A 26,746-nucleotide genomic window follows, 5' to 3' on the forward strand; every position below is an offset into this window, starting at 1 on the left:
CACTTTTACAGTGATGTTTCCCTTCTAACTGCTTCCAGGACGATTTCTCTCAGGAAGCAGACATTTTTAACACGTATTTGTTTCCCCATCCACATCAGTAAAACACACCCACTGCCTTCCCAATTTCCCCCTCCCCTCCCCTCACTAACATTTTCTGCTTTTTAAAAACTCCCCCCCCCAAAGGAACGTTGGTTCATTGGGTTGTTGTACTAAACCCCCCCTTTCCTTTGCACAGGGTCTGTTATCATTTTATGAGTTCTGCGATGGTTTTGGACTCAGCATATTTCAAACGAGGGGGCAGCAGGGTGGAGAGAGTTCCTCACTTGGTCTCACTCTGCTCGCTCGCTCGATCCAAGTTCTGCCCACCTTCTCACTCTGCTCATCCCAATGTATCTGTGCTTATGAACATCTTGCAGGGACTGTGGGGGTCTGAGTGGAGGAGCAGTCGCCAGAAGAGTGGCTGCCAGTGTAAAGTTAAAACAAATAAAAAAGGAGGAGGGGGAGTGTGTTGCACTTCCCTGGCATCACGAATTATGCAACGCTCCCCAGGGGAAAGTGCGGACAGGCAAAGGAGTAAATACCGTGATGAAGAAGCCAAAATGTGGAGAGAAATTTTGACTGTGCAGCCAAACCACACAAATCGACTAAGACAGTAATTTGTAGTAAGTCAATGATGCGGAAACGGCCCTTGTTTAGCATGTTTCAAACATTCTAAAAAATGACCACTGTAACATACACACTGTTTCTAAGTCCCACAGAAAACAAAGGAATTTAGTATTATTCTATCTCTGACTTTGACTCATTGGCAAGAGATTGGATTATTGCTAATCCTTCTGTACCAGAAGAAAATAATGAAAATACCGATATATCAAATCTGCTCCAGTGTAACAACACTCATGCACCAGTGGAAGCTACAGAACCTTTATGCCAGCAGGATATAGAAGTATAATGTGTATAAAGGCGGGTAGAGTAGAATCATGGTGAATTAAAAAGAGTTCAGAAGGAATCCGGGGATAATGTGAAACATTCATATTATAGTCAGTGACTGTCTTCTCCCACATAGTCCCAGTGAAGAATATGATTCTGACTAAGGTAGGATACTCACATTTTCTTGTCCTTAAGAAAATACAGAAGATGAATAATTACAACAACACAATATCCAATGATATGTGAATCTAGTCTAATTCTGCAGGTTCACCACCATGAGTATGTAAGACTCAGCAAGGCAACCAAAATCCTACATCAAGACTCATAGCATACCACTAAAAAAACATAACTAGAAACTTGCTGAAGTGGGCACTTTGCACAATCAGCCAGGAACAAACAACATATAATAAAATCCAGATGAATTACCCTTGTCTCTTCAGAATTCTTACAGATTCCCTGACCAGAATTCTCAATGTAATTTCTGTTACTGGACTGCAGGACAAGGCCCCAAATACAGGTAGATCAAGCAGGGAACATGCTGTGTCAGAGAAGGATCCTTGCAATCCCCAATCCTAATCCCCAACCCCCCCAACAAAAGAGAGAGTTGTGTTGCACACAGAAACAGCCATGGCCACAGAGTGCCCTCTGCTATCCCCTGGCATGTGGGGAAACTATGTACTAGCTTAAAAACTCTTCATTGCTCAAAACTTTGTAGCTGTGGGGATACACTGTGCAGAAAGGGGCTGTAGCTTACCAACAAACCCTCAGCCCCGGCATGCACCGGTGAAAGGAATGGAGAACTTTGCCTATTATTGCTAAGTAAACATTCATGTTTCATTTTTCCTTGTAAGAGAAGAGCCAGGGCATAGGAAGCAGAGCAGTAGCCAAAGACAAGAATTCCAGTGAAAGACCCTGCAATGGTTGGGTGAGTAGTGTCTCAAATACTGCCTTAATCTCCTCCCCCCAAAGTGGAATCTTCAAATGTAAATATCAGGTAGATTGCCAATTGGCAAGTCCCATGTCTCAGGTGAGTGTGGCAGGATGAGTTCATGGAGTATTAGGTAGCTGTAAATCACTTCCTAATTTTATTTATTTAAAATACTTATGGTGGTGAAAAGTGCTGTCAAATCACAGCCAATTTATGGCAAACCCTTGGGGTTTTCAAGGCAAGAGACTTTCAAAGATGGTTTGCCATTGTCTCCCTCTGCACAGCAACCCTGAACTTCCTTGGTGGTCTCACAGATTGACACAGTTTAGCTTCTGAGATCTAACAAGATCAGGTTAGCCTGGGCCATACAGTTCAGGGCAAAATGGTTTTTACCATGAGCTTGCTGTAGTAGTTTTTATTTTGTCTTTTATTTTGCCCTGGCCCTTTGGCCCCCATGTGTCTCCTGTCCAATGAACTTGTTTTTCCTTACAGAGATACTAATTTAAACATATTCTATACAGTTTTTGAATATTGTCCCAGTGGGACCTTTAGTTCTAGTTGAACTATTCCCCTAGGGCAGGCGTCTGCAAACTGCGGCTCCCGAGCCACATGTGGCTCTTTGGCCCATTGAGTGCGGCTCTCCGAACTTGGTTCGGAGCCCCTGCTCTTGCACCCGCTTGCGCCGGCAGCCGGGCTGCAGAGCCGGCGTGCCTGAGAGAGAGAGAGAGAGCGGGAGAGCGGGTGCGCTGTCTCTCCCCCCCCCCGCCGTGGAGAATGGCCAGGCCCCCCTTTCCCTTGCCCTCTGTCATGAGTCAGCCTGCAGAGACCTCCTCTGACGAAGAGGGACATCCTCAGGCAGAAGTCCCACAGGAACAACCACAGGGCCTACAGCCTGCCGGAGTGGAGGATCAGCGAAGGTCAGGGGATGACTCACCATGTCTGCAGCCAGCCAGCTCAAGGACTCCAGTTGGACCTGACACCTTGCAACATGCAGTGTCTCCAGAGGCCTCGCCAGGGCCACTGGAGCAGAGGAGAAAACAGGTCCATCTGGCAATGCAGCAGAGACGGCAAAGTGCTAGGCTGAAGGCTTTACAGAGGAACCTCCCCAGTAGCAGTGATGAGGAAGAGCAGGGCTGAAGCACCACCTGTGAACTCAGCCTCATCAGCATCAGCTGGCTGCTACAGCAGCAGGGGAAGGGATTTAAGCCATCAGTTAGGCTTGGCTGTCGTGCAAGCAACTTGTCACCAACCTCCTTGAGTACCTGCCTTGTTTACCTGCTATCCATTGGATTCCTGGTATCCTGACTTCTTGGACTGGCTCTGACTAACGCTTTGGACTTCCCTTGCCTGTATTGATATCTCGGACTCTGCCTTCACTGTGAATGACCTTGGACTGTTCCCCAGACTACGCTTACAGCCCTCGCTCCTCGCCTGTACCACGACACCCTCAATGGTTGGGAGGCTAAAGCCTCCCCTCTAGCCGCGCGATTGCTGGGTGGGCTGCTCAGCGGTTCCTGCCCCCCTCCGCCTATCAGCTGTTGGGCGGGGCGGGCTTCCTTTGGTAGACCTGGCCTCCGGCTGAGTCCCATTGGGAGGCCATGTTTACCCACTGGCTTTCTTGACGGTAGACCTGGACTCCGAGGAGGGGAAAAAGTCCCCCTTCAGAGGCCAAGTCTACCAATTGGCTTCTAAGGGCCTCCGGAGGCCAGGTCTACTGCCAAGAAAGCCAATGGGTAGACCTGGCCTCCCAACGGGACTCTGCTGGAGGCCAGGTCTACAAATAGGCTTTTATGGTGGTAGACCAGGCCTCCAGACAAGGACTCCAGGCGGGGAGGGGGAAATGGCAGGGACTTACAATTTAATTTTTATCAATAAATAAGATCACTATTAAGTATGATATCAAGTTTTATTCAGTGTACCTATAGTTTAATTAAGACTTAAAACTTTAATTAAAGTTTATTAAGTTAATAAACAGTGTACCTACCTATATAGTTTAAGTTTAAGAAATTTGGCTCTCAAAAGAAATCTCAATCGTTGTACTGTTGATATTTGGCTGTTTTGACTAATGAGTTTGCCGACCCCTGCCCTAGGGAGAAAGTGCCTTTGGGTTCCACAGGGCTATGAAGCAGGCTGGCTGCTGTGATTGGAATGGCCTTCCTTTCCTTTCTAGACCTGGCCTTTTCTTGGAAAAGGTAGCTTGCAGACTTCTGCCACTCTTCCTGTTGTTTTGCTTTTGGCTATGTTGGGCTTTGAGAGAATGCTGGTAGAGACTGTGGTTGCTAATGTCAGTTGCTGTACCCCTGCTAGCTTTGCTATGGAGATGTTTGCCTCAGGGAGGCACTGTGGGCTCTTCCTAGCTGTGTACTTGTGCATTGTGTGTGAGAGGGGTCATCTATGAAATAGGGTATCATCACTGTTGTGTTTTTGCCATCTTTGCATATTGATTAGCATCTTCCGTGTGTGGTGAATGGCTTTTTTCCCATCACATTGTTGTGATTTGTGGAAAAGGGAGTTGCCAGGAAGTGTAGGTGTGCTTGCCAATGTTGCTGCATCGTCTGTCATTTCTATAGATAGCTGTTCTTGTACATTCTGCTGTGTTTCTGACTAAACTACAGGAAGTGTATAGGATCATGCTAGAATTAAACATAGCAAAACAGTCACTGGTATAGCGTGACCATATGACAAGCCATTTAGTTACATTGATTTGAATATGATTTGACATGCCTCACTTTAGTCTAGATTACATGTATTGTTTTTGGTTGGTGTTTCTAGGCTACCCCCCCAAACTAGACATCTGAGGGCTGATGTAAATGTGATGGTGGCAATGTGGAAAAAGTCCACAAATGTTTAGCTGAGATTGAATTCTACATGACTGTCACACATTTAAAAGGTTCTTAACACACAAACATAGTGTTACCTTTTGTGCAGTTATTTGTTTCTGTTTGAAATGGGTGTAATGTGTTGTGAGATAGTTTATACCAGGGGTCTGTAAACTGCGGCTCCCGAGCCGCATGCGGCTCTTTGGCCCGTTGAGTGCGGCTCTCCGAACTTGGTTCGGAGCCCCTGCTCTCGTGCCTGCTTGTGCCGGCAGCCGGGCTGCGGAGCCGGCGCGCCTGAGAGAGAGAGAGAGAGCAGGCGAGTGGGCGCGCTGTCTCTCCCTCCCCCCCCCGCCGTGGAGAATGGCCAGGTCCCCCTTTCCCTTGACCTCAATGGTTGGGAGGCTAAAGCCTCCCCTCCCCTCTAGCCGCGCGATTGCTGGGCAGGCGGCTCGGCAGTTCCTGCCCCCCCCGCCCGCCTATCAGCTGTTAGGCGGGGCGGGCTTCCTTTGGTAGACCTGGCCTCCAGCTGAGTCCCAGTGGGAGGCCATGTCTACCCACTGGCTTTCTTGGTGGTAGACCTGGACTCCAAGGAGGGGAAAAAGTCCCCCTTCAGAGGCCAGGTCTACCAATTGGCTTCTATGGGCCTCTGGAGGCCAGGTCTACTGCCAAGAAAGCCAATGGGTAGACCTGGCCTCCCAACGGGACTCAGCCGGAGGCCAGGTCTACCAATAGGCTTTTATGGCGGTAGAACAGACCTCTAGACAAGGACCAGACAGGGAGGGGGAAATGGCAGGGACTTACAATTTAATTTTTATCAATAAATAAGATCACTATTAAGTATGATATCAAGTTTTATTCAGTGTACCTATAGTTTAATTAAGACTTAAAACTTTAATTAAAGTTTATTAAGTTAATAAACAGTGTACCTACCTATATAGTTTAAGTTTAAGAAATTTGGCTCTCAAAAGAAATATCAATCGTTGTACTGTTGATATTTGGCTGTTTTGACTAATGAGTTTGCCGACCCCTGGTTTATACCAATGTAAAATGTACATAGATATGGTCCTAGTTTTAGAAATATGTAGTTCTCCCTGTGTGGGGAGACTTATGGTGACCCTATGAATTGATGGCCTCCCAAACATACTATTGTTAACAGCCTTGCTCAGGTCTTGCAAAGTGAGGGCCATGGCTTCCTGGATTCAGTCAATCCATCTTATGTTGGATCATCTTTTCATGCTGCCTTCAACTTTTCCTAGCATTATTGTCTTTTCCAGTGTCTTGGTTCCCCTTAGAATAATTTATCTGTTTCCTGTCTTATAATTAGTAGAATTTATCTGTTTCCTGTGAATAGATGATTGCACATTTGTAAAAAGTATGAGCCAGTATTAAAGATTCTCTCACTGATAACGTATCTGCCATTTTGGCATTTAATTCCCAATGAACTCGTTTCAAGTATGTACAAACTGCCTAATTATGTGGTTTGAAATGTTCATTTTAACATTTTGATGCTGTCACAACCTCTAAAAGAAACCTGATAAGTCCACAGTCATTGGATATATTTTTTAAAAAATCCAGGTTAAATGAATGTTGCTCTTATTTAACATTTGATATAACATTTAAGTGGCATTGTTTTATCTTGCGCAAAAGTCTCTGTATTTGCCAAGTTTCTGTGGTAAAGTTGTTCTTTTCAGGACTATGTGTTTAAAAAAACAAGTTTAAATAGCGAAACTATGCATTTCCTCTTTTCCAACCCCCATTAGTCTCTCCCCCCCCCACCAAATGTACACAGAATTTGTAAGTTTTCCACACAGCAAAGTCATATCAAATGACAACTGGCTTCTTCTTCTGGAGCATCAACTTTTCCCAGCTGTGCCAAAACTTAAACTTCATCATCTTCTACAGTACTGGCTATTCAAACAACGTTTTACTGGGGAGCGAGCCTTTCTGTTTAAAACATTATTTTAAACAGAGCATACATTTTCTGCACTCTTCCTCAATCACCCTGGCACTTGGTTTTCACAGACTTCAGGAAAATACAGGATCACTGATTTCATATTATTCCTATTCTAGAGGCTTCTACTAGTCATAATAGGAAAACTATACATTATCATTAGATCTCCCAAGATGCAGCCATGAGGTGTGAAGCAGAAACAGAAATTGATATTTTAACAAGTGGTGCCATCAGGGATGGGCCTTGGGGTGGAAGTTCATGGGCTTAGCAGGGAGCCTCCCAAATTTCCTCTAAAGGGATTATCAACCCTTTTCCAGTCATCTCAAGCCAGTGTGCAGTTTGCCTTTTCACCACTACTGCACACTGACTTGACATTTTCATCACACTATCCCTTACAGCCCCAAGATTTCTTTCTTTCCCAGTCTCTGCCAGTTCAGACCTTTATCAGCCTATATTTAAAGTTAGGGATTTTTTGTTCCAGTATGCCTCACCTTGCACTTACCTCCACAGAAGACCATTTATCAATTTGCCTACTCATCCATTTAGAGAGATCCTCCTGGAGCTCTTAGCAATCTGCTTTGCTTTTCACTATCCTGAATAATTTGATATCATCCACAGACTTGGCCACTGCACTGCTCACCCCCAATTCCAAATCATTTATGAACGAATAAAATAACACCATCCCAATGCTGATCCTTGGGGGAGCCAACTGCTTGCTTCCATGCATTGCAAGAGCTGTCCATTTATTACAACTCTCTGATTCCAGTCATTGAATCTTTTTTTAAAAACATGAAAGGATAAAGGGCCATGTGCTGGGCATGGATACTGGTGGTGAAGAGTTGTGTGTACTGCTGCATCATGAAACTATGTTTTTCTGTAAATATATCTGGTCTCTTCAAAATGTGTTGCAAAATGGTCTACTGGTGTCACTGTGGTATTTCAAAACAGGGATCTGTTATTCATTAAAATGGCTTTTAAATATTGTCCCTGATTTTACTGTGAAGCAGATCACAAGAATTGTAATATAGTAACAGCCCATTCCTAAGGGAAGCGGCTGTGCTGGTGGCTGGAGGCAGCGCCACCACACTGCCTCCAAAGGAGGATTCAGCCCCCCCTTACCTTTGAGGCCTGTGGAACCACTCCATTGGGTTCCACAGGGATACGCCACCTAAAAAACTAAAAAAGGTGGTGTATCTCGAGGTAAGGGCAAAGGGCGCTTAGGAGGCCACCTAAAGGCAGCTCCTCCTCTGGACCAGCCTGGGAACACCCGCTGGGAGGAAGTGCGCCATCAGGATGCTGGTGCAAGGCTATGCTGGTGTCCCTGGGCCGTGCTGCCACCGGGAGGATGGTTTGCGTGTCCGTGCCACTCTGGGTGGCGTAAGTGTGCTGGCGCAGGGAGTCTGGATGCTGGCGCAGGCTCTTCCTCACCTCCTATGGTCTTTTGCCTTTTCAGCTCATGAATGGGCTGTAAGCCAGTTTACTGGGAAATTACTGCAGTTCCCTTCAGATTTGGGTTAAAAGGGTGTTTGCAATCTATTTGCAATCTTACTTATTTGTGCATTGATCCACTTGAATGGCACAAATTATTACTCTGGCTAATAGTCATTATTTTAGTGTGAATCTCTTGGTATGGGACAGATTTATTATAGTTTAGTTTGAGACATCTCATGTTGAAATTAAAAAAACACCTTGTCCTCTATTTTGATATAAAGAAGTTTTACAAATATGACTTCCATGTGTGATCCATAATTCTAGAGATCATAGGTCTGTCCATTGATGAGATCTGTCTGTGAATTACAACTTCACTTATGATGTTGCAATTAATGCAGATATACAAACATCTGCAGGAATACCTACAAAACATTACATGTTCATTGGTCTTAAAGGCAAGTGTTAATTGAGATTAGAAATTAAAAGGAAGACAAACATTTTTTTGCAATTTATACCAAGATATTAAAACTAATCTCAAAAGTTTATTTTTGGTTTGCTTATAAATTGGAATAATTGGGTTTGTAACTTTTAGTCAGATCATCTTTTGTTTTTTGTTTTGCCTTCAAGTCACAGCTGATTTATGGCCACCCTGTAGGGTTTTCAAGGCAAGAGACATTCTGAGGTGGTTTGCCATTGCCTGCCTCCACATCACGCCCCTGGTATTCCTTGGTGGTGTCTCATGCAAATACTTGCCAGGGTCAAGGCTAAGAGTGTGTGACTGGCCAGAGGTCACCCAGCAAGTTTCCATGGCAGAGTGGGGATTTGAACCTGGTTTCCCAAATCCTAGTCCGACAACTTAACCACTACACACAGAAGTATGTTTGTGTGTGTTAAGTGCCGTCAAGTTGCTTCCAACTCATGGCGACCCTATGAATCAATGTCCTCCAAAACGTCCTGTATTTAACAGCCTTGCTCAGATCTTGCAAACTGAGGACTGTGGCTTCCTTTATAGAGTCAATCCATCTCTTGTTGGGTCTTCCTCTTTTCCTGCTGCCCTAACTTTTCCTAGCATGATAGTCTTTTCCAATGACTCTTGTCTTCTCATAATGTGACCAAAGTACGGCAGCCTCAGTTTAGTCATTTTAGCTTCTAGGGTCAGTTCAGGCTTAATTTGATCTATAACCCACTGATTTGTTTTTTTGTCAGTCCACAGTATCCATAACACTCTCCTCCAACAAACGGATAAAAAAGCATTTGTTCATTTTTATTTAAGAAACTTAGCATTTCTTTATTCCCTTGGCTCTTTCCCCCCTTTTGCAATTAAAAGCCATTGCTTTTGCTTCCTTGAATAAGTTACCATAGTGTTTTGGGCTGGTTCAGTGATGTTTACACTGTCTTAACTGAAAACACTCAAGAACTACAAGCATGCAAGAAATGAGATGTTTAATGATTTCTGATCTAATGATTTTTTCTCATGTGTGCTATAGAGGAAAATAAGTGTAACATGCTATGAATTTACTAGTTTTATCATGTGACAAATGATCTGCAATCTAATCTGACCCCTCTATTTGTAGGAGGTAGTACCTATGGCTTTCGGTGCAAGACTATTGGGAAAAGCAGCTGCAACAACTTAATAGTCACCAACAGTCCCATGATGGTTCAACGTCTGGGACCTCTGTCTCCTCCTGCAAACCAGGTCTCAACAGCATGCAACCAAATCAGTCCTAGCTTGCAGAATGCTACGAACTCAAATATACCTCCATCAGATACAAGGTCTTATGTTTCTTAACTTTAGTGTTTTCAAGTCTACATTGTTATATATAAAATGGAATATATATATACAAAATGGAATATATATATACATGTGTGTGTGTATGTGCATATGTATATATACACACATAAAAGTGGAGGACCCGCAAGGATTCTCTGGGGCCACCTCACTTTCTCCTGTAGCCCCAAATAAACTTCATTTATAACCCACCTTTCTCCCCAGTGGGGACCCAAAGCAGTTTATGTCATTCTCCTGTGCTCCATTTAATCCTCAAAACTGCCCTGGGAGGTAGGTTAGGTTGGGAGTGCGTGACTGGTCCAAGCCACCCAGTGAACTTCCACGGCAAAGTGGAGATTTAAACATGGGTCTCCCAGATTTAAACATGGGTCGAATGACAACAGCACACTGGTTTTTTGTGGTGGTTGCTGTTTAACAGTAGCAAGTAGCTGGACCTAGATACGTCATAGACGTTTTGTGGTAGCATGCTGTCATGGATTGGGGAGGGGGGAGAATGATCTTTCAACAAAATTATGTCTGTCAGAAATTGGCACACAAAGGCTTAGTGAAGTAAAAGTTCAAAACAACAGATTTTATTAATAATGGCAACATAGGATAAGGATTTAAACAGGCAAACTTGGTTTCAGAATGGTAATAGGTTGTTCATAAACCAATAGAGTAGGCACTTCACACTTAAATATATGTACGATTGGTTGTTTTCAGATGAGAACTACGTTCTCTTCAAAATGCTGGATACTTGTTTTCATTGAGAGGCTTGCTTTAGTTCAGATTTCACTTGAGTTCTTAAAACACAAGGTTGCTTCAGTTTTCTGGAGTAAGGAACTACACGAATCACTTCACCATTTTAATCCTTAAACTGGACTGGGTTCACTCTGGACTCTAGAGAATAATTCTCCTCAACCCATTAGGGATCCCTCAATACACCTGAGTTGACTTCCCTCTTGCTGGTTTTGAGAACTCTTTTTCCCTCAGAGCTAGCTCCCAATTTCAATACCAAGTCACACTCTTTGATTTTAACTCCTGAGGACAAATCCTCCTCAGACAGCCCACAGCTCTCACTAGCTTCTTAAAGCTCTGTCCATACTCTCTCTCTCTCTCTCTCTCTCTCTCCCCCCTGAATTTTGAATGTTACTATTTAATTGGCCACTCCTAGAATTCTCTCTCTCTCTCTCTCTCTCTCTCTCTCTCTCTCTCTCTCTCTCTCTCTCTCTCTCTCTCTCTCTCTCTCTCTCTCTCAATCTCAATCTCAATCTCAATCTCTCATCTATCTATCATCTACAGTAGAAATGAAGGAATAAAAATGCCTTACTTAGTGTTATTCTTTTAGTATTTAATTATTGCCCCTATAAATTTTGCCACAGACAGAGTAACAGAATCATTTGTATCTCGTAGTAGCCATGTCACCTGCACCCTCGTTCTGCCAGATGCCTCGTTGGACCTTTCAATACTTTGTAAACAAAGTATCAATCAAAATGGCCCTCAGCTCATTAAATATAGGACACTCCATGATCATATGTTCTATAGTTTCAACTTTATGTGAGCATCTACATGCTCTAGTTTAGTACGCACTTTTTTATATCTGCCCTTTTTTATATCTGCCCAAGGAAGAACATTCATTCTTGCCAAAGTAAAAGCTCTTCTAAGTTTTGGCATTGTCAGGGGATAGAAATATTTCAGCAGTTGCATTGGAAGGGCAATACCCAAAAAGGAAGCTGAGCATACCCTACGAGCCCTAACAAATGTACAGTTAGAGTCCAATTCCTTTACTCGCATTTTGATTAGCCTAATTATTTATTTGGTATCTGTAGTCTTTACCGTGCCATTTGTAATTCCTAGACATTTCATTTTCTTTTCCAATAAATAATCCCATTGGCTAATGTGTGCATCTGCCTGTACAAGTCCAAGTAAAGTAGGCCTCCCCACAGATTTTAAGATCTTAACTTTACAAAGGAATACTTTTATCCATGCCTTAGCCTCCATTGATGATTCATCCAATTCAGCTCTCAGCACTATGCCTAGGTCGCATCTAGGAGTAGCCAGTAAGCATCAGAAAAAGTTGTGCTGAATGCAGTCATCCTCTCAGAGTCAACACCAATCAAAATTTTCACACCATACAAAAACTGATTTGAGACCTTGGCATTATATATCTTTAAAGCCAAGGGGACAAATTCGCCTCCTGCTGTATAAAAGTATTTTACAATTGTCCTCCTGACTTTCAAAGCATTATTCCCTACCAGGTCCATATGTGATTTCCATGTGAGGGATGCAACAAGATGAATTCCCAAGTATTTGAACTGAGTAACCTGTTCCATAGATTGACCTGCTATATGCCATCTGAAGATTTTCCTTCTTTTCCTTTTACTAAATATCAGAGCCTTAGACTTTGCTACATTAATAGATAGACCTTCATGGTTACAGTAGTCCTCAATTTTGTTATCAATTTACAGAGCCCCACAACTGATCTGGACAGCAACACTGCATCATCCACATATAAAATAATTGGGATTTCGCAATTGGATAAATACGGAAGATGGAAATAATTCCTCAAAAGACAAGGTCTAAATGTATAAATTAAACAATGGGGTGCAAGAATACACCCTTGTTTAACACCTTTGTCTAGGGAAAGTACCCCAGATAACTGGCCCAACTCCCCACACCTGACTTGGGCAATAGGGCAGCTATAAAGCTGTTGTATTAGATGAAGGAGGTGAGATTTAATGCCTTATTTATTTAGCTTTTCCCATAATCAGGGCCTAGAGATGATATCAAATGCTGATTTAAGATCCATAAAGGCAACTGCCAGTATGCCTTCTCCAGAGCTTGTATATTTATCTGCTAAGAATTGAAGGGTGTGTCAATGGTCAATTGTACTTGGTTCTTTTCCAAAACAGCCTGCTCATGCCCAAGGATATTATTTTCTTCAACCCAGGCTCTAAACTTCCCAAAAAGAGTTGAAGTTTAAAGTTTTCCAATGGTGGACACTAAACTTACTGGACAATAATTTGTCAGGTCCATTGGATCTCCCTTTTTATAAATGGGATAATTATTGCATTGCACTATGCTTCAGGGATGCTTCCCATCTTGTTTATATCTGTAAAGACTGGGGCAGAAACTGTGCCCACCAATCTGGCTCAATTTTAAACAATTTCGCTGGTATTAAGTCAGGACCAGGTGCTTTCCCCATTTTTTGTTGCTTACTCAAGGCCTTAATCTCACTAACTGTTACCGGGGGCCATTCCTTCATATCTGGCGGTACTTTCAGTCTGCCAGCCAAAATATCACCATTTTTATTTGAAAAAGTGGTAGTAAAAAAGGCTTCCCAGACAACTGCTGGATTGTGGCATGGCACAGGAAACCTTGTGTTTAGTTCTTTGGCTATTAAGGTCCAGAAAAGTTTGTCGTTTTTTGTGTTTACGGCCCAGAATAAACATTCCCATTCTTTTTTCTGGCCTTCAAGTTTCTTAATTTTTAGTAAATTTTTATATACTCTTTACAATTTCAAAATTCTTGGCAATACCTCTATTCTATTTGAGTTTTTAAATGGTTTATGAAGGCTCCTAATTGCCCTTTTGAATGCCTTGCAATCAGCATAATACCAGTTATTTCTACTGGGTATGCCATGTCCCTTGCCCTTTGCTCCGCCTGCTACCAGCATAGGCTGAAGGAAATCAATTAGTTAAATAAAAAGTTCCATATTTTCCATGTTCTTAATTACTTGGGAGCCTATATGACTAGTTTTTATTGTTCATTTGTGCTACCACTTTCTATTCCATAGCTTCATTCCACCTTAATGGTCTTAAATTATTATATGTCTGGGCTAAGGCTGTTTTTGTTACAGAGGGTGCAGCATGGCAAATGTGTGGATTAGGGTTGTGCATATTGATATACCTGAACCAAAAAGAAACCCAAAATTAGCTATTTCGACAATATTTGGGTTTTGGTTTTACTGAATGCCAAAACCAGGGGATCTCTCTGAATAGGCAATTCCCGAAAAAGCCAAATAATTATTCATCTTTTTCAAGTTAGACTATTTGCCTTTGCTCAGATACATGGCACTGTGCTTTCTCCCATTTTTCTATCTTTTGGGGCTGGTTTTGTTAGGGCGCCATAGTTAGGGCCCTTTTGATTTCGGGGTCGTGTAATAGGAGTTAACTGGGTCTGACCAACCATTCAGTGGGTTGATCTGGATCAAGCATAAGTGTTTTTTAAAAGATGGGGCTCACCTCATTCTCTATTCCTCTATTCTTCCTTATCTGTGGTAAAGTCTCCAAGTTTGTTAAGAGAGATGGCTTCCCTTTCTGACAGTATGACTGTATAGGAAATACCTGGTATCTTTTAAGGTACTCCTGCATAGAAAATATCAGTGTTCGTATCCGGGTGAAATACTTAAATCTAATTCTATCTCTCCTTAAAAGACCCGGGATATGTTTCACTAATTCTAAATCAATAGAAGAAGAATGCTTATGTAACAGATAACAAAGATGTTCTCGGGCAGCCCATTTGCTCATCCAGTTATCATCTGCCCATTACAAGGAAGGATGTTCAGCACTATTTTGTTACATTCAAGTATCAGGGGATGTGAATGAGGATCCAAATTTGATACACATTTCTAATTACCTTTCTTTTGCTTTTCCATGTTGGACACGCCTCCCTTCCCCTCCTTGCCCTTTGGTTGATATAACATCCCATCTCTTTGTTCGTATACCATTTGCGTTCCTGTTGGCAAAATAGGTAGTACTTCTGCCTTCACTTCTATGCTCTTATTTTCCTTCTTTCCCTTTGCTAAGAAGTTATCTATGTGTTTTGTCAAAAACGTTCTTTAGAGTATTATAAATTAGGATCATCTGAGATGCTAGTATCTCCAAATCTATTTGTTGTTTTTCCCGATCTTTGTTTTCCACCCCAAAAGATTGTCTAAAATGGCCATATGTGAAGGAGAACCCGGAAGGGGGTCTGAAGAAATATTTATAGGATGGGGGGGTGAGATCTCTACTCAAGAGAGAGGCAAATCTATTAGAAGTCTCTATGGTGAAAAAATTCTCCATCTTACTCTGCTTAGAGTGGGGTAAATCTCCATCAAGAGCTCATGACCTTTTCTGTCCCATTATTATATATAAACTTAGTTTATTAAGGCTTAATCAATTTAACTAGATAGATAGTTGAAATCAATTTAAAAGAGTTATTAACTCCCTTAGCTAAAAATTAACAAAATAAATTATAAAATAATTCTTTAATTCATTATTTCCTAATTTTAATTAATTATATTAAAACATGAATCAATAACTAAAATGGCTAAGGCTATCATAAAACAGAATTTATGTAATGACAACAGATAGGTATAAAAAAACTCTCCTTTTCACCTTAGCCCTTCACTTTAAAATCTTAAATACAAAACCTTGGAATTCTTAAAAAGCCTCAACCAGAAAAGCCTTAAAAGGTTATAAGAATTAAAAGAGTTAAAAGTTAAAAGCCTTGAAGGGGTTATAAGAGTAAAAAGAGTTAAAAGCCTTGCAGACCTTGAAAACAGCAGATTAAAAAAAGAACATAAGAAAGGCCATGCTGGATCAGACCAAGGTCAATCAAGTCCAGCAGTCTGTTCACACAGTGGCCCAACCAGCTGCCTCTAGGAAGCCCACAAGCAAGACAACTGCAGCAGCTTTATCCTGCCTGTGTTCCAAAGCACCTAATATAATAAACATGCTCCTCTGATCCTGGAGAGAATAGATATGCATGATGATGATGACTAGTATCCATTTTTACTGGTAGACATGAATACCCCTCTCCTCCATTAACATGTCCACTCACATCTTAAAATCTTCCAAGTTGGAAACCATCACCACATCCTGGGGCAGGGAGTTCCACAATTTAACTATGTGATGTGTGAAGAAATATTCCTTTTATCTGTTTTGAAACAGATAAACAGAAGTTGGAAACCATCACCCCATCCTGGGGCAGGGAGTTCCACAATTTAACTATGTGATGTGTGAAGAAATATTCCTTTTATCTGTTTTGAAACTCTCACTCTCCAGCTTCAGCAGATGACCCCACGTTCTAGTATTATGAGAGAGGTAGAAAAGCTTCTCCCTGTCCAATCTCTCCATACCACACATAATTTTATAGACCTCTATCATGTCTCCCCTTCTTTCCAAACTGAACAGCCCTAAGTGTTTTAACTGCTCCTGATAGACAATTGCTCTAGTCCCCTGATCATTTTGGTTGCTCTTTTCTATATCAACCTCTGCAATAACCTTTTTAAGGTGTGGTGACCAGAACTGTACACAGTATTACAAGTGTGGTCTCACCGTAGATTTGTACAAGGGTAGTATGATAGCAGCAGTTTTATTCTCTATTCCTCCTCTAATTATGGCCAGCATGGAATTTGCCTTTTTCACAGCAGCTGCACACTGGGTTGACATCTTCATTGAGTGATCCACTACCACCCCAAGATCCCTTTCTTGGTCTGTCGCTGCCAGCACAGATCCCATCAGTGTATATGTGAAGTTGGGATTTTTTGCCCCAATATGCATCACTTTACACTTGCTCACATTGAATCTCATTTGCCATTTTAATGCCCATTCTTCCAGTTTGTAGAGATCCTTTTGGAGCTCTTCATAGTCCAATTTTGTTTTAACCACCCTAAATAATTTGGTGTCATCTGCAAACTTGGCCACCTCACTGTTCACCCCCAACTCCAGGTCATTGATGAACAGGTTGAAAAGCACCGGTCCCAACACCAATCCCTGGGGGACCGCACTGCTCACATCCCTCCATTGTGAGAACTGACCATTGATTCCTACTCTGTTTCCTATTTTTCAGCCAGCTCTCAATCCATAAGAGGGCTTGTCCTCTTATCCCATGACTATGAAGTTTGCTTAGCAGTCTTTGGTGGGGGACTTTGTCAGAAGCCTTTTGAAAATCCAAATACACAGTGTCCACAGGCTCATTCCTGTCCACATGCTTATTGACACTTTCAAAAAACTCTAAAAGGTTAGTGAGGCAGGAGCTACCTTTACAGAAACCATGTTGGGTTTTGCTCAGCAGGGCTTGCCCTTCTATATGCTCTATATGTCATTTCCTGGGTCTCCCCAGAACATTTTTAATAAATGGGTGTTACATTGGCCATTCTATATCATTGTTAGGAGTCCAGCAATTTCGCATTTGAGTTCTTCAAGACTTGTTAGTTTGCAGTTTGTCTAGACATTCTAGAACTTCCTTCCTTGTTACCACTATTTGCCCCAGTTCCTCACTCTCCCCTCCCCAAAACATCTGTTCAGGAGAAGGTATCTGCCCTATATCTTCAACAGTGAAGACAGATGAGAAGAATTCATTTAGCTCAACCCTCTCACCACTCTGCCACACCCTAATAAGAGAGAGAGAAAGGAAATTTCTGCAACAAATATTAAGTTAAATACTTAGCTTATGGGTGAGGTGTATAAGGCAGCACCCAAAAGTAGAAGTCTTTGGCATTCGCCTTGTCAAGTTTGCTCAAGGTTGCTATAGAGAAATTTTAGGGAGGCAGAACAGCAAATGCCTGTTATGAATTCCCTTAATATTGTGGACACCAGCCAACAAAATGCTAACAAATAAAGATAATAAAACTGAAAGATAATAAATCTAAAAATAGAGCAAAATAAAACTGTCCATAAAACAACACTGCCACAACAGTGTTCTCAGCTCAACCGGAACCGGAAGCTCACTTCTTTAGCTGTCAACCAACTGGCTCCTAAACCAGAAGAACTTTCTGGATTCTTGCATTCTTCACACATGCCATGTGGTTGCTGCTGGGCCTGGCCCGATGAGTCCTCCCTCAAGGCCAAAACAGACCTGGAAAGGGACATTTCCCTCCCCTGCCTTTTAAAACTTAAAACTATATTAGCTAATGTATGTCATAGCCATCATCATCATAAGAGACATTTGCTAGTGCAGATAAAAATAATAACTCAGCATCTACAGTTTTGAACAAAAATGTAAAAGACAGTGGTTAAAAGATGGATCTTAATTGCTAATCATTATTTCTGCCACTTGTTTTCTATATATGTTAATTGTTTCATATTACTTCTAAGGTCTAGATTTTAAGTTGCTAAGACCCCATTCTTTTTCTCTTACTTGTGTTTATTACAGGTCACTCATGTCACGTGAATCTTTGGCATCCACAACTCTAAGCCTGTCAGAAAGTCAATCTATACAAAGTGTAAAACAAGAATGGTTTCATGGTTACAGGATTTTTCCTTCTCTTCCTTCCAACCAAGGCTCCCAAAATGGCAGTGAACTAGGGGATATCACAAGTGTCCCATCTGGAACATCCCTGTCCAACAATGTACCTAACTCATTACCATCTTACTTGTTGGGTATGGACCACAACCATTCACCCTATCCTAGTCCTCACTATTCTTCAAATAGGTCTCATTCTGCCAAAAAGAGGGCCCTTTCCTTGTCCCCATTGTCTGATGGCATTGGAATTGACTTCAATACAATTATCCGTACATCCCCCACTTCTCTTGTTGCTTATATTAATGGTTCAAGAACATCTCCATCAAATATGTCCCCTCAACCTGAGGTCTATGGGCATTTTTTAGGAATAAGGGGAAGTTGTATTCCCCAGAGTTGCTCTATTCCAAATCCTCAAAAAAGGTTTCTTGTGGCTAATGGTAGTGTTGCCCTCCCAGGGTGCAGTGAAAATGGAAACACTGAATACCAACGCATGCAACAGCTGGAGCAAAATAGCTTACAGAAAGCAGTCACAAACAACATGGTTGTTCAACAAGGTATGCCTGTGCTAGACAACCAATCTATAGGAATATTTAAAAATGGACAAATGGATGTTTTCTCTAGGAGTACAATTGATATTCCCTCTGCTCGTTCGCCGGCTCTCTCTGCTCTTCCTCCCCCACATGGTCCGCCTCCACCATACCATGCACATCAACATGACCTTGTAAACCATTCCCACCAGCTTTCCCTGCCACCAACTGCCAAAGGCCCTGTCTTAGATGAGGATGGTGAACTAGATGATTTTAATGGCAAACACTGCTGTCAATGGATAGACTGCAGTGCTACTTATGACCAGCAAGAGGAACTTGTGCGGCACATAGAAAAAATTCACATAGACCAGAGGAAAGGAGAAGATTTCACTTGTTTCTGGACTGGGTGTCCTCGAAGATACAAGCCATTTAATGCCCGTTATAAACTGCTGATTCATATGAGAGTGCATTCAGGAGAGAAGCCAAACAAATGTACGGTAAGTCTAAAATGTTTTAATGGACACAATGTTTAGACTGCTACAGGCATGTACATTTGGAGCAAATCCTATTTTATTTATTTTAGTTGTTCTGTCTCAGTTGTCCTCACTGGTAAGTAAACACAATTATTTTTCTTTTGTTTTCAAAATTCCTAGTTGTTTTAAATTCAGTATAAGGCCCTCAGATGACACTATCTTAAATATTTTCCTTAACAAAATACTAAATGATCTTGTCAGGAAAAAGCATTGGATTACTCTAGGCAGAATGTTGACTGTAAGAGCACACTCAGGGCCAATTTAGGGATGTAAATTCACTTACAGTTCACTGTATTATAAAAACGATTGGGGGAGAGATTAAAGAAAATTGAGGCTGTGGTTCTGAAGAAGAGAAAGTTATTGTTTGCATAACCCCTTGCCTCTGCCTAATCAAACCACCCATCCAGGTTGCTGTTAGCAGTGGTAAGGGGGAAAGGCAGGCACCTTAATCATCTCAAGTCATTTCAAGTCTCCTTGCAACTGCTTTTTAAGACTAAACTACATATTGAGTGATCCTATCACAGAATACGAATTGCTGCTGAGATCTGAAATGTGAGAATCTGGACTTGGGTACTGAACATATCTGGCAGTGTTACTGGATAAGTATGGGGTCTAGAATCCTCTAATTTTACTGCACCCCCTCCCAGTATGGTCTCCCAGTATGAAGTTATCAGTGAAGGCAATGATGCCAATCAATGCAGAAATCTATGAAAGACTCTTCCAGGCTGTGTCACAAATCTGAAGTAGCCTAGAGCCTGAGTCTTAATATGAAATTAACTGGATTTTTTTACATCCTGTGGATATAATTTTACTCTGTGTTTTTGGGGATAAATTAAGGATCAGATAGTCAAGGAGAACTTTCTCATCACATAACACACAACTCTGCAAAGATTTTGATAGGATTTAGTGCTGCTTCAAATGGTATCACCCCAAAGCACTTCCTAAAGCAGAAAAATACACTAGCCTGTATCAGACGCCCTTTTAAATAAAAAGGCTTTACAGTGTCTCCAAAACCATATGCTTCCTAACTCTCTGTTTCAGAGGGCTGGTGGTATAGCACATTCAAGCCATAGCCAATCTAATTGATTTAAGGAATAGTACTGCTAGAAGAGAGCTCTGAGGGAGTGTTCAGGTTCATACTGGGCAAGATGATCAATCAAGTAATAAGCAGGCAAATGCCTTTTCTGCTACTGTCATGTCAGAAGCTGACCTGGAATGTCACTCTCCTATAGCAATGGAAATTCAGACGTAGAAACTTAAACACCATTTTAATGTATTAAAATGGGACTGTATCTGCAATACTTTAGGATAAACTATCCTGTTTCATTTACCAAAGAAGTGTCAGGATGTAAACAAATTTGTTCATTAAACTATACATTCCCCCAAAACTCCAAGTCTAAGCAAAATTTTGAAAAAATCCTGGAGTTTCTAATTTTAGATGAGCAATGCAGATGAGAAATGCTGTAAAAATGTACAGATTGTACACTATTTCATAACAAACAAGTATATTTTCTAGAAATAGCTGCTGGACAGAGTTCAATTGAGAAGAATTTATTTATTTTCCTATATGGTGCGTGCTGAATAAAATATATTCAAATTCTTCCATAGGAAAGACAATTTTATCCAGCCTCCCCCATCCCCAAAAGAGGTTCTTTTGTATTCTCACATCCCTCCTCATATGTACACACAGAAGAACAGAATCCTTAAAAATTAAACATCTATTAGTAAAAAGAAAGCAAGGAAATTGTCAGCCATTATACCAATAACTTAAAATGTGACATAAAATGCCTCCCTAATTTCTAATGCAGATTAATGGTTTATAGTCCTTGTACCTAGTTGATATTTTCTGCTCAAATCCTTTATAAGAATGTGACTTTTTTTGAAATTTTAAATTACTTTGGGAAAAAATATCAAAGCTCTTAGAAATCTTAATGGTGAGATGATAGCTTTAGCAAGCACAAGCTAACCTAAGGAAGGATTTACTGCTCTGCAATTTTTGGCTTTAAAATGGCATCAAATTTACATTATAATACACAGAGGTTGTTTTTCTGTAGCAGTCTCCCCCCCCCCCCAACTATAGGACTCTTTATTGGCATGTGAGATTTTGATGTCTCACCGAAATGAGGCAATTGGCATGGCTCTTGTATCTTTCACAGTTGCCCATGAGATAGGCATACAGCAGGTGAAGCTTTCCCCATTATTGCCATGCCAAGAAATGCTTTACCTGCTGCACACCTGATAAAGGCAGAAAAGACCGGCCCCCCAAAAAATGACAATGGCAGACCTCCAGCAAGGAGTGAAACGTATTAAGGAGGAGGCAACACACAACTCATAGATATCCAGTGGAAGGAACACAAGTTATATGAGGGCCTTTGTGTATTAACAGAGATTAAGTTTTAAATTAATGCTTCTGGTTCATGGCCCGTGTAGATAATGCCACACTTCTCTGCCAGGCTCAGTAAGTTCCAAGTCAATTACCCAAACAGTTAAAATACAGCAGTAATATATGCTGATGTACAATTATAGATATGTTGATTTATACCTACTACTAGCCCTGACCTATATGGTCCAGGCAAGCCTGATCACCTGTGACTTGACAGCACTTTACACACATACACAGACACACACGTGCACAAAGCACAAATACAGTGTCCCCTAAATCAGCTATCAGTTGTGGCTAAGCTGCACTGAAAGTGTTAGGGCTTCATTAAATCATTGGGGGAGGGGGTACGGTTGCCAATTGTCCAGGGGGAAAAAAGCCCTGTTCCTTTAATAAAGGTTTAATATGCAGAAATGGGCAGTTGAAGCTTTTTGTGGAATGGAGCGCAATAACATCACCTGCTAATTGCTGCCCATCAAACTTCTATTAAAGGGACAGCTAGAGGGGCTAGTTTAAAAGCTAACAACTCTACAGAGAAACTCTGGTTACATTAATCTGCTGCAGCAGAACCAAACTGGATTCTTGTGGCACCTTCAAAATGAACAAATTAGTATTCTTGTACAACCTTTGTGAACTAAAGCCTAATTCATCAACTGCTAGTCCACAAAAGCTTATGCTGAAATACAACTTTGTCAGTCTTTCAGGTGGCACAAGACCCATGATGACTGACTTGTTCCATTAATTTCTGAGTAATAGTCCAAACCTTTAAAAAAGTCCCACTTTCTTTAGTGAAGCTTACCGTACTTCCAGCTAAGGATTGCTGCTGGGCAGCTCCATCCCAAAGATGCTTGTACCACTACTCATTATCCAATGCTTGCTCAGCAGAGAGCAAATATATAACCTTTGGGCTTTGTTCATACCTGCCCCATCCCATCATGCAGATTTCATCTAGACACCAATTCAAACATTCAGTTCTCTCCCCCCCCTCCCGCGGGAGTTGCATACAAAGATAGCTGAGTTCAGTAACAAGCAGGAGATAGGAACTGATCCCTGTCTACCAAACCCCAGCAACACAGCTGTAAATGAATCCACATATTTATTGAGCAGCATCAGGCATACTGGCAGCAAATCAGATGAACAGCGTTGCTGTGGTTTTTGGAACAACACTGTTCCTTAACCCAGGCCAGTATTTTAGATTGTCTGGGATTAACTATATGTTAATCCACTCCAGAATTACCATTGGACTGAGAAGACAAAATCAGCTTGCAAAGATGCAGGAGTTAGGCTAGAATAAGAGAAATTGCAACCCCATAGAATGCAGCTGGAAGCACATTAGTGACTGCAGCCATTGGCTATGATGCAAGCTTGGAAGATAGTTTGCTTTGGACTGTGAATGGAGTGCATCCTTGACTCTCCCTCTGTTTGATGGCTTCTTCCAACAGTCCAAAGAGACAGAAGGACTGTAATGGGCAACGCTGCACCATAGCAGTAAACAGCAAGAGGCCCAAAGCTCTGTGCATGGTGTTCTTGCATCTTTCTCCTCTACCTTCCCATATGGTGGGATACACCTATTGGAGATTACAGTTTAATTTCTGATCCAATAGTTAGCTGTTCTTTGAAGAGAGTTGGGCTGGAATTGTGTCTGCTGAGTCTGCTTATCCATGGGGCTCTGATTCTGCAAGCCAGTAGGTATCATGGATATTTGACCACCAGTAGCACAGATTAGAGTGGAGTGGCTGGTAGTATGCTTTCTGTAGAAGTCCCATCACCAAAGTACTCCCAGGTACTGTGTGAGTGGCAGAAAACCAGATAGATACAGTCCTGTGCCATGAACTATCAGTTTCCAGGCCAGGGATTATATGCTGTTTAGGAGGGCTATGTTTGGCTGCATATATAGTACCCCAAACTGTGCCCAGGGACTCATGGGCAAGGTAGGAGGCTGAACAAGGCTTGTACCACTAGTCATTATCTGGTTTAAGTTGCAAGTTGTAGTTTCACTTTCCATATGTTTAAAGCTATACTAGGATTCTTACTGGCATAACATTATGCTGGTGTGGTTGGGTATGACTGGGGCTGGCAAGTCTTAGGATGCTGACTAAGCCTCCCACCTCTTCCAGTTAGGGTTGCCAACCTCCATGTACTAGCTTGAGGTCTCCTCCTATTACAACTGATCTCCAGCTGATAGAGACCAGTTCACCTGGAGAAAATGGCCGCTTTGGCAATTGGACTCTATGGCACTGAAATCCCTCCCCAAACCCCACCCTCCTCAGGCTCCACCCCAAAAACCTCTCACTGGTGGTGAAGAGGGACCTGGCAACCCTACTCCCAGCATGCCCATAATCCTGTCCATTGTATGTTGGTGATAGAGTTACAAAGCCAGCACAGTACTGATGTACCTTAACACATCAGTACTGAGTCACCATCCTAAACTATTCAGAGGCAAGTCTAAAATGCCACTCTTACTCTTGATCATCTTTAGCTGGGTTGGAACTTTTTACAGTGCAAATTGATCCAGGTTAAGGGTGCAATCCTGTGCATACCTACCAAATCAACATAGGCTTTTTCCAGAGGGTGAGAATTCTCTGCTTTCATTGTTGCGGTGTGTGTCGGCAACAGATCTCCCACACAAGGAATCTGAGCACTTTTCTCTCCCCCCCCCCTTTTCAACTTCCACACATGCTCTGAAGCACTTTGTGTTGGCTGTCAGAACAGTGTTCATCATGGCCACCGTGGTGACTCACCACAATTTTCTTTCTGTCGCCCCCCCCCCCGCACAGTATGTCATAAATAGTGTCCTTCCACCTGAACTGCTGCCGTATAATTCCCCCCCATTTAGCTGGTACATGGAGAAATTATTTATTTAATTGTTTTTTTTTAAAAAAATGTACCCCGCTGTGTCCCAGCCAAGGCTGGGCTCAGAGTGTCTATTACTGCATTGTGGACTTTGAAACAAATGACTGAACAGTAAACTTTCACCCCATAGCAGCTATCTTGCAGCTTCCCCTACCAATTCCTTTCCATGCTATCTGGACAAAACTGCCAGCATGTTTCCCCTTATATCTCTGCAATGAAAAGGGCTGGAAATGTATTTTTTTTAAAATGGAAACTGGGAATTCAGAAGAATTAAAACTTTGAAATGGAAATAAATAATTGGCAACAGATGGTTATAATGTTATTGTGCAGCAGTGCAATAGTAACAACTCACAAAAAGTCCTCTGGTGTCTCTGCAGGAAAAAAATGGTGGAGAAATGGCACCCACAATGGGTTGACAGTGAGAAAATGACATTAATGTGGGTGGGATCTTTCAAAGGCAGGAAAATGTATGCCACGTCTTCCAGACACCACAATATGGCCTTGGACAGAGTTGTTCCAAAAACAAGAGAATAAAACAAGTTTGGAGAAGAGTTTTTTCAGGATGGGGAGAACCTGGGCAGAGGATTATTACAACACAATGTCATGTGGATTTTCCCTCCCCCAAGCTCTTCAGTTTGGAAGCCATAGCAGAGAAAAATCTTGGTGTGGAAACAGCCATGCTTGTCCTTTCTGGATGCCCCTAAATGCAGCAATTTCTCTATTATTATTGTTATTGTTATCATCATTTCATTTCAATGGGCTTAGACTGGAGTAACTCTGTATAGGATTGTACTGGGAGAGCACTTTTAGTTTTAAGGCAAATACTTTGGCTTATGAATTTTAAGGACTGCATTAATACATAGCTTTACTATATACACTTTAATAATGAGACTGTTATTGAATTGTGTACATCATTATACACATATCCCTTAAAAAAAAAAAGAAATAGCAGATGATCTTATAACATGATCTGAACTTCAACAGGAAATACCAATTGGTGGCAGTAGAAGGTTTTGGAATTTTTCTTGTCTTTTGTTCATGACAATTTGCAGATATGTACATTCTTCCAGGTTCAGGATTTCTGTATGGGAAAATCTTATGAATGTGGTTAATGTAATTGTTTTCACTCTTCCCATTTTCCCCATGAACTTAGTTCATTTTTATAAAATTATTATTTTTGTTCTTAAGTTCAGCTGTCAAATGAATAGTATTTAAGTAGCATTCTGTGTGTTTTATGCAAATGACAAGCACAGTAATAACTCCGGTAGAATGGGGAAAAATATGTTTCTGCAGGAATATTGAAATATCTTCTGCTCTGTTCACATTTTCATAGACAAACAGTAGAATATTGCTGAAATATCCTATTTATTATTGCATTATAAGAAACATCGTCAATAAGTTTTTGCTGCTAATAATATTTTTGAAGGGTAGTATGCTGGCCCCAGGGATAAAATTTTTGACAGGAATATTATCGGGTATTAATACACATTCAGATGCAGGTTTGAAGGGTAATTTTTAAAAGTATTTTTTTATTATCCTTGACTCTATCTAATATGATTGAAACAATCAAGCATATAAAAACGATTAAAAATAGAATAAAATCGTATAACACATGATCCTAAAGTAAAGGTTTTAACTATAGTTTAAAGTTATTATTCTGTGTCTTTAAATTAAACTTTCAAAGGACTTCAAGTTAATCACTTGCTTCATTTATTAGGGTTGAGGACAAGAAAGTCAAGATAAATGACCACAAAATGTGAAAAAGGAAAATTTGACCTCTATAGCAGTGTGTGTGTGTGTGTGTGTGTGTGTTATATAGCAAATAGTCAAAGTCAAATAGACTGCTTGACATAATGGGTCTTAGTCTGATCCAGCATGGCTTTTCTTATGCTCTTATGATTTCTAACACCATGATTAAAACAATTTTGAGGATATCTAAGGAACATAAACCTACTCATTAGGTTCTTGCTCTAGACCTCTTCTCCCAGCAAATATTCTATATTTATTGGCCTTGAGTGATGACTGTGTTGTGTTGATGGAAGTTGTCTTAAGACTGAAAAGAAATCATGACCTATCTGTAGTGATTAGCGACTTATATATTTTACCAAATATAGAAGGTTGGTGTCCCAGTTAAAATAACTTTAATACATCTCTCAAAAACTAGTTTCACTAAATAAAACTGGTTGATTCACTCAACTCAGTTCACTAATATTGCAAATGTGTCCATGAATAAAACCACCAAACATGTTTCATCCAGCATCTTTTGCAGTAGCCATAGCTAAAAAGCAACAAGGACCCCAACTTAAAAAACTCATCTTCTATTATGATGTGTGGGATCTTTTGACTTCTGCATCGATACAGGACATTTTATATAGTGGTATAGCTTATTTGTAAGTC

At 41.2% G+C, this 26,746-nt stretch overlaps 1 protein-coding gene across 1 annotated transcript in view; it reads left to right on the forward strand.

The window, feature by feature from the left end:
• GLIS3 (GLIS family zinc finger 3) overlaps positions 1-26,746 on the forward strand; it is a 260,740-nt gene that overhangs the window by 81,745 nt on the left and 152,249 nt on the right. The window contains exons 2-3 of the mRNA XM_056848674.1: positions 9,631-9,829; positions 17,967-19,080. Coding sequence (XP_056704652.1) covers positions 9,631-9,829; positions 17,967-19,080 — 1,313 coding nt within the window. The remainder of the gene's footprint in view (positions 1-9,630; positions 9,830-17,966; positions 19,081-26,746) is intronic.

The sequence above is a fragment of the Euleptes europaea genome, chromosome 4, assembly GCF_029931775.1.
Source record: "Euleptes europaea isolate rEulEur1 chromosome 4, rEulEur1.hap1, whole genome shotgun sequence".
NCBI lineage: Eukaryota > Metazoa > Chordata > Lepidosauria > Squamata > Sphaerodactylidae > Euleptes > Euleptes europaea.